At 31.0% G+C, this 12,780-nt stretch overlaps 1 protein-coding gene across 1 annotated transcript; it reads left to right on the top strand.

Moving 5' to 3' along the window:
- The first annotated feature begins 7,774 nt into the window (after window positions 1-7,774).
- Window positions 7,775-12,422, top strand: LOC105634140 (alpha,alpha-trehalose-phosphate synthase [UDP-forming] 6). Its single transcript, XM_089716150.1, has 3 exons — window positions 7,775-10,670; window positions 10,754-11,027; window positions 11,849-12,422. The coding sequence occupies exons 1-3, from the start codon at window positions 8,668-8,670 to the stop codon at window positions 12,137-12,139; spliced, it is 2,568 nt and encodes an 855-aa protein (XP_089572276.1). The 5' UTR covers window positions 7,775-8,667; the 3' UTR covers window positions 12,140-12,422.
- The last annotated feature ends 358 nt before the right edge of the window (window positions 12,423-12,780 follow it).

Raw genomic sequence — 12,780 nt, 5'->3', positions numbered from 1 at the left:
TAAAAGATGACAGATTAAAGAGGGAAGCTCTTGCTTTTCAAAGTCAAATTTCACTTGATGCTTTATTCTTGTTTCAGTGGTGATGAATCATTGGCCATTTTTCACTTTCTACGTTTCTGCTTCATTTCTTTAATTATAAGGAAATAAAAAGAATCCTTGCACCTAATTATAATTCATGTATTTACAATTGGGTTTTGACCAATGGCATTTGAGTTGTCAACTTTGTCGGTGCTTAATTAAGATAAAATTTTAAAAATTATATGCATTTTGTGATTTTTAATAAACTTAGAAAAAATAAATAAATAATTGAAAGATATATTTCGAAAATTTTCCTAAAGATGTTATTGGATTTGGAGATGGCTGCTTATTATGTATTGACTTGCAAGTAATTAGACTAGTGGTCTAATAGTTGGAATGTCCATTTCGTTATACTAAATGTTAGGGTTCCAAATTCCAATTTGACTTGCGTTTCATGAAGTTAATTTATTTGAGAAGAAAATAAATTAAATCTATTGCACATTAATTGTATGTTACATTTCCTATCACGTATGAATATCAGCTTCCAATGAATAATCAGCCATTGTTGAAATTATTTTTTTAAATATTACGGAGAAAATTTGAATTAAAATCTATTAGCTTACGCTGCATTGTTGAAATTATTATTATTGTATGATATGCAAAATATACAATGAAAGGATTGATCTCTTCTCCGAATCCAACACGTTGCTTAGCTTAATTATGTCCATTTTAATAAAAGCATAAAAAACATACTTGATTAAAATTGATGGAGACTTAAAGTTACTACAATTATCATAATTAAATTGCACGCAGCAAATCGAAGCTGCAAATCCTCTCTTTAATGACCGTTGCTAAATTGCAGTGATAGGATAATAGGAAGCGTCCTAATTTTGATTTGATAGACATGGAAAGTCTCCACTAAGAGTGTGGGACAAGAGAAGGATATGACTCAACAATGCCTTTGTCTTCTGGGTTAATCTAAAATTATTATCTGTCAATCAAAATAAATCAGTTTAATACAATTTTCAGTTAAAAACTGAGAATTGCTCGTTCTTAGACCTATTTCGTTGTCATTCTTAATTTGTATGTGTAAATTATAATAAGACATAAACGGAGTAAAGTTTATAAGTATTGAACTAAGACTTATCCTGCTACTGATTTCACTTGTATCTCGTGGGTGGAACAATTATATTTTAATCTTTCTGTAAATTATAATTAGGCCACTTATATTTTTAGTATTCTATCACTAACACAATAGTTTTATGAAATCATTATTGTTTTAGTATGTAATGAGAAAAAAAGTTGATAGCCCTTGGTAGTTTCAAGAGTCACAATTCCTAATATTACTATATAAGTTTTTATTAGTTAATAATATTAATTAGATGGTGTAGATTGCTTAAAAATGATGAGTCAATGTTGATATGGATTAGGTTGTAAGAAATGAACATAAGGATCCAAGAATATTTGAATAACCATAAAAAGAAATTCAAATTCTATAATTGGGGAAAAAAAAGTTTAATTTCTTACCTCAAACAATGTTAAAATTAAGTGTGGAATATTCCTTTATATCTTGTTAAACAAATATTTATAATCAAGTAAGCAAACATAAGGCATAATCAACTACCTTTAATTAGGTAGCTGGGCACTTGAGGCTCCTCTACATGGTTCGATTGGTGGACAGATAGGAAGGGTTTCAACCTTTTGCATAAACAAAAAAGAACCAATACGAGGAAGTCAAGGATTCTAACAAGACGCCAATATTACAAAAGCAACTTTGAATATTGATGAATTATCATAGAATTACATGCAAGCATATATAATTGGTATTATATAATTATTTTGTCGTACAATTCATGTTCTCCTTTTTCATATTTTATGCATAAATCATAGCGCACAATAGCGCTGTGCTGCACGAATATTATTTCCACCGTCGTCTGAAATTGAAAGTCAACTTGATGATTGGTGAACCTGCGGATCCATTTGTAACTTCTTTAGAGATATTGCCTGAATGATATCTTTTTCTATATTTTAAATACTTTGTACAGTACCCAATAAGTTATTGGGTGTTCTTTTAATGATTTCAGTACTTGCAGGATTATTACCAGTACATACTAACTCGTCAAATTGAGATCCAATTTGGGATTTTCTTTGGGAGGTGTCCATTTGTATAAGACATTTATACATATAATGTTTACTTTTATACTTATTCTCAAATTTGACAAATACAATTTATAGAATTATTAATAATTATTTGTAAAATGAATTGAGCCTAGCTCACTCCGCAAAAGCTGAAAGCATTAGATTATTCACTCCCCAAAAACTAATATGAGAAGAATATAATTATGAAAGTCTTATATTTTGAATAAATATTTTATCCCAAACCAATATGAGATTATAAAAATATAAACAAACTAGAATTGAAACAAGCATTTTAACTTCAAATTTTTTATAGTTAATTCAAATAGATGCAATTTTAAACAAAAATTTACAAGGTAAAATTATATTAATGATTTAATATAAATTTTGATTCATATTTATTTTATAACTCGTGTATTTAGATTAGTCATATCATAAATATAATTTATAATATTAATTAATGAACTTTAGTTATAAATTAATCATTTTTAAGATATTAAATTTCGAGTTTAAATGCAATAAGAATATCGAAATAACCTAAATAACACACTCAAATAATGTATTAGCTAGAGGAGAGCATTAAACGGTTTAAACCGCAAAACCAAACCGTCAATTTTTAAATGGTTTATCATTTTACACGGTTTGGTTTGGTCTATAATTTAATAAAACATTTTTAAAATAATTTGGTTTGACTTTCATTTAATTAAACCATTTAAAACCGAATCAAACCGCATTAATATTATATGATGTCATTGTGTTATTAATTCAATATTTTATCTAATTTGAAACTTAGGAAATACACCTTGTGAATATGACAACTTTTTTTGGGTCATTTCTTTTTTTATGTTTTTTTATCATTCGTTACTATATACAATGATTCTTTGTTTCATTACTGGGAGCAGTTACAATAGTTTTTAAAGTCCACGATCAGAGCAGTACAATCTATTATAAAGTCCATTAAAAACATCACAGCCGACGAGGAGAAAAATATCCAAAGGTAAAGAATACACACATTTTATTTATACACATTTTAGAGCTAGTTTATTAAATTTTTGGTTATGTTTTTTAGTATATTTTTTGTATATAATAAGTATCTGGATATTTCCATATATAAGAATACAAGTACATAGGATTATAAACTTTTGTCTTACAACTTGATTAAATAATAAAAAAAAAAATTTCTTTAAAAGAAAAGAAAAAAGAAAAATAAAAATATCATGGTAATAGAAATTCTTTCTACTGTTCTCTAATCAAATGGCATAACGACATTTATAAAATCTTTAAAAATAATATCATTGGCTCATAAATTAAATATAACGTTGTAGTTTGAATTTTAATTACAACATATGTAAAAAAAATAAAATTTTTATTGCATTATTAAGGTCAATCAAATGAAGAAATTTAACCATCCATAAGCCTAAAGATCTTGATGTGATTATGCACATTAATATCGTGTTCATCGACCTCCTCCTAGCAGATACGGTATTTGTGATATTTAAAGCTATCTACTTTATTTTATTAAATATATACTTCAATGTCTACTCTGATATTTTTTCAAATATTTGACTTATTTTTTATAATTAAATTGTTTCAATTTTAAATTTTCAATCTCTATATAAGTGAGAAGACACGGCTTGATTGATAACTTTTTTCATTTTTTTAATACATAAAAAATTTTCAAAAAATATTTTTTAATTAATTTATACCCAATTTGAACCGATAAATTTTATCCAAATGTCATTATCCTAGCTATGTTGTATTTTGTCTAACAGAATTGCATATTGTTTGTACCGATTGATTCTAACATTGTAAGCGAAATAATGATAAGAGTTATCATCACACAATTTCCAAAGTTCATTCACTAATTATAAAGTTGGAAGCATTTCATTTAAAAGATCTTCACAAGGGACTAAGCCTTTGTTGCCCAACTAGTCTAGTAATGTGTTGACAAGTAATTGTTTAATTAAAAAAAACATTGTACGAGAAATATATAAAAATAAAAAAAAAACATTAATTTAATGACACAGCTCACACGACATGCAACAGTATGTGGATAATAATAATAAAGAGGGATTTATTATTTTATTTCCTTAATAGTAGGATAAGGATAAGTGGATAAGGATAGATTGAAGACTGAAAATTACGTTACGGCTGACACCCATATTTCAATCCAATCATTTATATTAATTGCATTGTCCAATTGAAATATATCTAACTAATTATTCCATAATATCACATTAATTACATAAATTCTTTTATCAGAAAGTTCAAATGTTTAAGTTTATTCGTGAAAAGTTGTATTAGTGCTATCATATACCGATTATACTTGAGTTAACCTATAGTTTTTCATAATTTTTTAATTATATATATAGAAAGTAATTAACATTTCTTATAGTAATAAATTGCTTAATTTTTTTAAGGATTAAATTGCTTAATTAATGATCTGGTAAAAATTTTTATTGAAAAACAAATAAATATATGCTTAATTTTATTGTATGATTATTGTATAATGATTATCAAAGTATAATTTTTTTTTTATGAGCAAAAATTTCTTTTATTATTAAAATCCCGGAAAAGAAAGTGCAGAGCGAATATAAATCCCGGAAAAGAAAGTGCAGAGTGAATATATATGTATTAACCTCGTATAATGAAGTTCATTCAGATGTACGGTACACCTTTGCTGTCAAACGGTGATTTTAGGATACTTAATCTATGCTCGAGTGAGTGGATAGAAACCAAGTGTACCATGTTATGTAGTGATGCTTTCTGTCCTTTCTAAAGCTAAGATCTACTTAACGTCTAAGTCTATCGTAATAAACGCCAAAGAGTACGTTACTGTGCTTCCCCATCCATTAGATTCAATGCGAATCGAGGAGTATTTTAATCTAACGGTTATTATCTATCCACGAAGGCCTCACTAGTATATGCAATGGATTGCCGTAAGCACTGATATCTCAAAGTTTGAAGGTAAAAACCTTACAGTTTTCTATAAGGGTAAACAGTGAACTGTGAGAAAGCCGTTGTTGCCGGCTTGATAGTGTCATTTTCACGTTTTCTTTGTCGTCTACCGCAAATTCAAACAAAATAATAATGCCTGCCCACGTGTCGGTTTATACGAGCATCCACGTATATAGACTTATGCACGCACTTATTTGTGCCGTGTTTATCCACTCGACATAATTTCATGAGGTTAGGTATGTTTATAGCATTTAAACTTTTTTTTTTTTTTTTGAAATGTAGTATTTAAACTTGTTTAAGTACTTAACATAAAAAACTTACATTTAAGTATTTGGATTTTGCAAAAAAAGTTATAATTAATTGTACTTCGTTATATTATTTTTATTTAAAAATTAATGATCAATCGAATGCTATACTTCAGACCATCGTCGTTGTGAATAACATTAAATACAAAATTAATTTTTTATTTTTTATTGTTATATATATATTTTTTTCTTTCAATTCTAAAATAAATGAAAAACTGAGAAAGGAAAATAAATGAAAAGAAATTAGAAAATAAATAAAATAAAGCAACATACTTAAATAGATTATTTTTAAATTTTCAGGAACTTTATCTAAATGGATTTAATTGCATAGATTTAATTTAGATATTTAATTGTGAATCATTTTTTCATTCATACATTAAATTGGAAAAAGTTAAAATTATTATAAATTTATAATTACTGTTTATTATCCCACATGTGCATTTGTGGGTCCGCAGTAGTTGACGTGGCAGTTCCATATGTGACTTCCAGCTGTTTGCTAGCTGGCCTCTAACTCAATCGGGGCCAGGACCAGTGTTTTTTTAGCAAGAGATGAACTTCAAAATAACTTTTAACTAAGAATATTAAATTTCACGCAAATAAATTAAAGTCTAGTATAGTAATTCATTAGAGAGGAATTAGTTTTTTTTTCAAAAAATATAATTTATTAATAATAATATTAAAAATTACAAATATTTATATAGATCAGACATAGAACTCTACTATTAATAACTAACACAGGTGGACGATCTTTTTAACAGACCAAAAGAATTCATATTGTTTTGAACAATAAAATTAAAATTAAAAAAACATAATATTCAATCTCCTGCTTAGATTTATTCTTGATAAAAAATATAAATTTTCATAGTAGCACTTAGTCTGTTAAATAATTTGGACGACAAAATAATAATTCTTTTAGATTTTTTAACGACATAATATTCTTCATCCTACTTGGCAAATTAATATTTTTACGCCATTGATAAATTAACTTGGAATTAATTTTTATTATATGATTATAATTTGTAAACATATTGATTTTTATAATTTGATCACTTAATTTTAGTTTTTTTCCAACTAAATTGAATAAAACCTTTAATTAGTGATTTTAATTGATATTTACGATGGAATCAAGTTGATGGTTGGCATCATTAAGCTTGTGGGGTTATCAAATTCTTTTTCAATTAAACTTCAAGTTGGAGAGAGAAATTAATATTTAGACAAAGACATACACCTTCAAATTTATTCAGTTCCGACGTTTTTTTAATAATTTGAATTCATTATTGAATTATTTAATTTTTTTTATTAAAATTAAATCATTATTTAATTAGGAGTAAATAAAAAATTTTAAATTATCAGTAATAACAAATTAATATACTAAATATTATTGCGACACATTAAATTTTATTAATTTTCATATAGAGACTGAAATAAAAATAAAAATAAAATTAAAATACAAAAGAAAACTTTGTTTAATTTTTCTAAAATTCCAAAAGAGAAAATATTCTTTACTATTGTCTTCCTTTTCGAATTGAAGAAGACTTGTTCAGTTAAATAATTGATTTATAGTTTTAAATCTCGGTTAAATAAAAATTTAATTTTAATAAAAGTAATAGTTAAATGACTTTATATTAGTAAATAAAAATTTATAAGCTTAACGAGTAAAAATTAAATAAATTTAAGGGCAAAAATATGTGTTTTTCACCCATAATTTAAGTCTCAATTTTATTGAAATTTCAGTGATTCATAGCCAATGTATTTATGTGTGATGAATTTTGCTTAATTTGGGTTAAGGAATTCAAACACGTTATGATTGTTGATTGGAATTTAAAATTCTTAGACAAAATTTCGAAATCGAGAGGCAAATTGCCATTAGGCCTCAAGATTGGAAACATCCGATAAGTCGGGTCAACCGAGACACGGATCTCTATGTTATCCTGCACAGTTCTCACTCTATTGCTGTCAATGGGAGATCGACTATTTGACAGGTAAGCCTATATGAGGCCTGCTAAAGCGAATAGTAATAGGCCACGTGGTTTTACCATCCGGACAGCTAATTTTCGTTCAGACAAAAGCTCTCCTCTAAATTTGTGGGCCCCATTGCCCGCATGATGCCTTATGGCGGACACACCGAAGGCCAAACCAAAAGGATAAGAACCAGAAACACCGCTTCACTGTATCTCTAGTGTATGCTTTCCTCTATTAACTACCGTCGGATCAACTTAGCAATTTTAATCACATCCAACGGTCTTTTTTTTTCTGATCTTCTCCAAATTATTTGTATATTGTTAATAAAAAAAGAAATTGCTCAAAACTCATAAAAAAAGAAATGAAAGCAAAATTTTTAATTTTTTATATCAATATCATATGTTCTCTCTGTCTTTGGCAGATTGTGTTTATAAGGGTGAAGTTGAGATAGATTCACTGATAGAGGTACAAAAAAAAGGCATTAAATTTTAACCCTTGAAAAAGAGAAAAAGATCTTAGCTTTAGCAGCTTAGAATTTTTCTTTTTGTATTTTTGGTTGGGTAAATATCAAGTTTGCCACACCACAAATCAAAAAATGGAATTCCATTATCAAAGATTTGGTAATTTCTTGAACTATTCTTAATTTTATTATCACAATTAATTTTGGGTGGTCTCTGTTTAAATTGATATTTGGTTGGTCACTATTATTTCTTTCACTGAATCCTTCTTTCTTTTTAGGAAATTGCAAATAGTGCAAGTGTTGTAGCAATCTTTAGTGGATATCTGGTTGCTGCGGCAGTATATGTTTTCCTTTAGCTCTATAATCTTGCATCTATTCCATTCTTTTCTATTTTTCTCTTTCCTTTTAATCTTGATAGCAAGAAACTTCTTGGTTCTGTCTCATCTTTTGTTTTTTTGTTGTTTTTTCTCTTCGATTCATTTCTATCTATGCTTCTCTGAAATTTCCCTTCCCTTTCACTACCTCTTTACATGATTTTCTTCCTCTTGCTCTGCTAGTATTTTCTATGAACTTGAAAATTAGGCTCTCTTTCTTGTTTTAGAACGACGTAGTGACCTTGTTTGAGCAAATCTGGAAGAGGGTGTATATTTTAATTTGCACTTCACGGAAGTTGATAGTAGTTCCTTGATTTTCAGGATCTTATTAGTAGCTTAAATTTTGAGAAAAGGGCATTCTTTTTTTTGTTTGATGACAGATTTCTTGGCCACTTTGAGCCAAAGAACTTAATTAGCTTGTTTTCTTGCAAATACCGACCAAAAAAATACAGAAATGGTGTCAAGATCATACTCAAATCTTTTAGAGCTTGCTTCTGGTGAGTCTCCATCATTTGGCCGCATGAGCCGCCGAATCCCGCGGATTATGACGGTAGCCGGAATAATTTCTGACCTAGATGATGACCCATCTGAAAGTGTATGCTCTGACCCATCATCTTCTTCAGTCCAGAAAGACAGAATAATTATTGTAGCCAATCAGCTGCCAATCAGGGCACAAAGAAAATCGGATGGCAGCAAGTCTTGGATTTTCACTTGGGATGAGAATTCACTTCTCCTCCAGTTGAAAGATGGATTAGGAGATGATGAGATTGAAGTTATTTATGTTGGTTGTTTGAGAGAAGAAATTCACCCTAGCGAACAAGATGAGGTCTCACAAATACTTTTGGAGACCTTCAAATGTGTGCCTACATTTCTCCCTCCTGATCTTTTTAGCAGGTACTATCACGGGTTTTGTAAGCAACAGTTATGGCCTTTGTTTCATTACATGTTGCCTTTGTCACCGGACCTTGGTGGTAGGTTTAATAGATCATTATGGCAAGCATATGTCTCTGCAAATAAAATTTTTGCTGATAGGATTATGGAGGTAATTAACCCGGAAGATGATTTCGTGTGGGTGCATGACTATCATCTTATGGTGCTGCCAACTTTTCTTAGGAAGAGGTTTAATAGGGTAAAGCTTGGCTTTTTTCTCCACAGTCCTTTCCCTTCATCAGAGATTTATAAGACATTGCCTATTAGAGAAGAGATTCTTCGAGCTCTGTTAAATTCTGATTTGATTGGTTTCCATACTTTTGACTATGCAAGGCATTTCTTGTCTTGCTGTAGTAGAATGCTTGGTCTTACCTATGAATCCAAAAGGGGATATATAGGCCTTGAGTATTGTGGTAGGACTGTAAGCATAAAAATTCTGCCTGTTGGTATTCATATGGGTCAGCTTCAGTCAGTTTTGAGACTTCCAGAGACTGAAGCGAAAGTTAGGGAGCTTATTAAGCAGTTCTATGATCAGGGTCGGATAATGTTGCTGGGGGTGGATGATATGGATATTTTTAAGGGTATAAGTTTGAAGCTGCTGGCAATGGAACAGTTACTTATGCAGCACCCAGAGTGGCGAGGCAAGGTAGTGTTGGTGCAAATAGCAAACCCTGCAAGGGGTAAAGGAAAAGATGTGAAAGAAGTTCAAGCTGAGACTTATTCCACGGTGAAGAGGATTAATGAAGCATTTGGAAGGCCAGGATATGATCCTGTAGTCTTAATTGATGCACCGCTTAAGTTTTATGAGAAAGTGGCGTATTATGTTGTTGCTGAATGTTGCTTGGTCACTGCTGTAAGGGATGGAATGAATCTTATTCCTTATGAATACATAATCAGTCGCCAAGGAAATGAGCGATTAGATAAAGTGTTAGGACTAGAATCGTCTGCCTTGAAGAAGAGTATGTTGGTTATTTCTGAATTTATAGGATGTTCTCCATCTTTGAGTGGAGCAATTCGAGTCAACCCATGGAATATTGATGCAGTGGCTGATGCAATGGACTGCGCACTGGAAATGGCTGAGCCAGAAAAACAACTTCGACATGACAAGCATTACAAATATGTTAGTACTCATGATGTTGGTTATTGGGCACGTAGTTTTCTTCAGGATTTGGAGAGGACATGTCGTGATCACGCAAGGAGGAGATGCTGGGGTATTGGTTTTGGATTAAGCTTCAGAGTTGTAGCACTTGATCCAAACTTCAGGAAGCTCTCAATGGAGCACATTGTCTCAGCTTACAAGAGGACCACAATTAGGGCAATTCTTTTGGATTATGATGGTACTCTAATGCCCCAGGCTTCAATTGATAAGAGCCCGTCTCCTAAGTCAATTGACATCCTAAATAGCTTGTGCAGAGATAAGAACAACATGGTTTTCCTTGTTAGTGCAAGAAGCCGCAAAACACTTACTGATTGGTTTTCGCAGTGTGAAAAATTGGGATTAGCTGCAGAACATGGATACTTCCTAAGGTAAATTGGTTTTAATTTGAAAATTGCTATTATTGCTGGATTATACATGGTTTAACTTGAAGTTATTGTTCATATGGATACAGGCTAACACGAGATGCAGAGTGGGAAACATGTGCCCCTGTAGCAGACACTTCTTGGAAGCAGATTGCAGAACCTGTGATGCAGCTTTATACTGAAACAACTGATGGTTCCACTATTGAGGACAAGGAAACTGCACTAGTGTGGTGCTATGAGGATGCAGATCCGGACTTTGGTTCATGCCAAGCTAAAGAACTTCTTGATCATCTTGAAAGTGTCTTAGCCAATGAACCTGTAACAGTCAAGAGTGGACAAAATACTGTGGAGGTTAAACCTCAGGTTTGCATCAAAATATTCCTTTCTTATGTTGTAATGTTGGTTTCAAGTTCCTTATTTCTGCCATATATCATGTTGACCTGTATTTGAATTAAGATAATTTCAATTAAAAATCTAGAAATATTTATAGAGGTGCTATTGGGCTGGTTGGATGTCAATGAAGTTCACAATCACTTGATGAAGTTTTTACATAATGATCATAATAAACATAATGATAATAGATTCGTAGTAATAGTAGAAAAGATTAGCCCATGAGAAGAATTCCGCATGCAAATCCAATCCACCTTTAATTAAGTTTAGATTGATTTATGTTGCCAATTATTTTGGAGTTAAGGGTAGAAGCATTACCTTCTGAGCAGTAAAAATACATGTGCTCATCTCCTTTACAAGATCCAGCTTGTTAGGCAGAAATCAACTTTAATCAAGGAAAAGAAACAAATATAATTACCAAATTCTGTAATGTATATTATTGCACTGACATTAATCCAGAAAAGGTTGAAAATAATGAGTGTCGACTGTTGAGTCCCTTGTAGTAATTGTGGTGTTAAATGAATCATAATGCTCACAGACGAGTGTGTAAAGTGTGATATAAATGGGTTTTGTACTCTGATTTTAGCCAGGGCCAAATGGACAAAAAGCATGCATTCAATTCTTTAGTTTAGACTCATCTGACCAGGTTGCCCTTCTTACTTTTGGTAGAATTGTATGACTCCCCGATGAACATGCGTTACTTTCAGAACAGCTTCCTAGTCAACCAAGTTATAAAGGTTCTGATTTTAATTATAATTTTGTAAATGGTTTGTAATGAGCTTGTATGCATACAGGGTGTAAGCAAGGGGCTCGTAGCCAAATGCCTACTTTCGACAATGCAAGAAAGGGGAATGTCACCAGATTTTGTTTTGTGCATTGGAGATGACCGGTCCGATGAAGATATGTTCGAGGTAATTGCAAGTTCCATGGCAGCCCCATCTATTGCTCCTAGGGCAGAAGTGTTTGCTTGTACTGTTGGTAAAAAACCAAGCAAAGCTAAATATTATCTGGATGATACAGCAGAGATAGTTAGATTGATGCAAGGTTTGGCTTCGGTTTCAGAACAAACAGTTACAATACTGTGAGCTTGAATGAACGTCGTACTCTCTTCTTTTTCGCTGTAACTGTAAGCATGTAGGTCAAATGGTATAGTTTTCTCTCTTTCTTTCCCGGCTTTCGTTCCATGTGTAAATTATCATAGTGTTTACTTGAGAAAAACTGAGTTATGGGAAACTCTTTTTTGTGCTTGATCTCTTTGTAGTGAAGTTGTAAATAAGTATATGTTTGTGCCATGAATTTGAGTTTGCTGAACGGCATTTGTCTCTACATTCTTCTTCTTGAAAAATTTCTCAGCTCAGAATTTTTTTATATGATTCTCCTGATTAAGAATTCTCTTGGTTTCTTGATTTTGATGCAGAGAAATATGTCTCTGCTAAAATGGAATGGTCTTGTCACATTTTTTATCCAGGGAAATCTGCCCAATTGAGCTCTTCTAGCTATGTTCTTGACTGCCAAATCGGCCATCTGTTGGTTTTCTTGGTCCTATTTATTTGTGATTTTCTTGGGGGGAATTTAGGCAGCTGTAGAGATTCTGGTGCTAATAAAGTAAAATGTCTTTATACATGGCCTACACGACACATTCACATTCGCATCTTAAATGGTTCTTTTGTTTCTGTCTGGTTTTGTCATTTTAGTACATTGGCTGGCTTTGACCAATTTGTATAAA

The sequence above is a fragment of the Jatropha curcas genome, chromosome 11 (assembly GCF_041381405.1).
Source record: "Jatropha curcas cultivar XTBG-Jc1 chromosome 11, XTBG_Jcur_1.0, whole genome shotgun sequence".
Lineage (NCBI taxonomy): Eukaryota > Viridiplantae > Streptophyta > Magnoliopsida > Malpighiales > Euphorbiaceae > Jatropha > Jatropha curcas.
The sequence above is the reverse complement of the archived record's forward strand: the minus strand, read 5'-3'. Positions and strand labels throughout refer to the sequence as shown.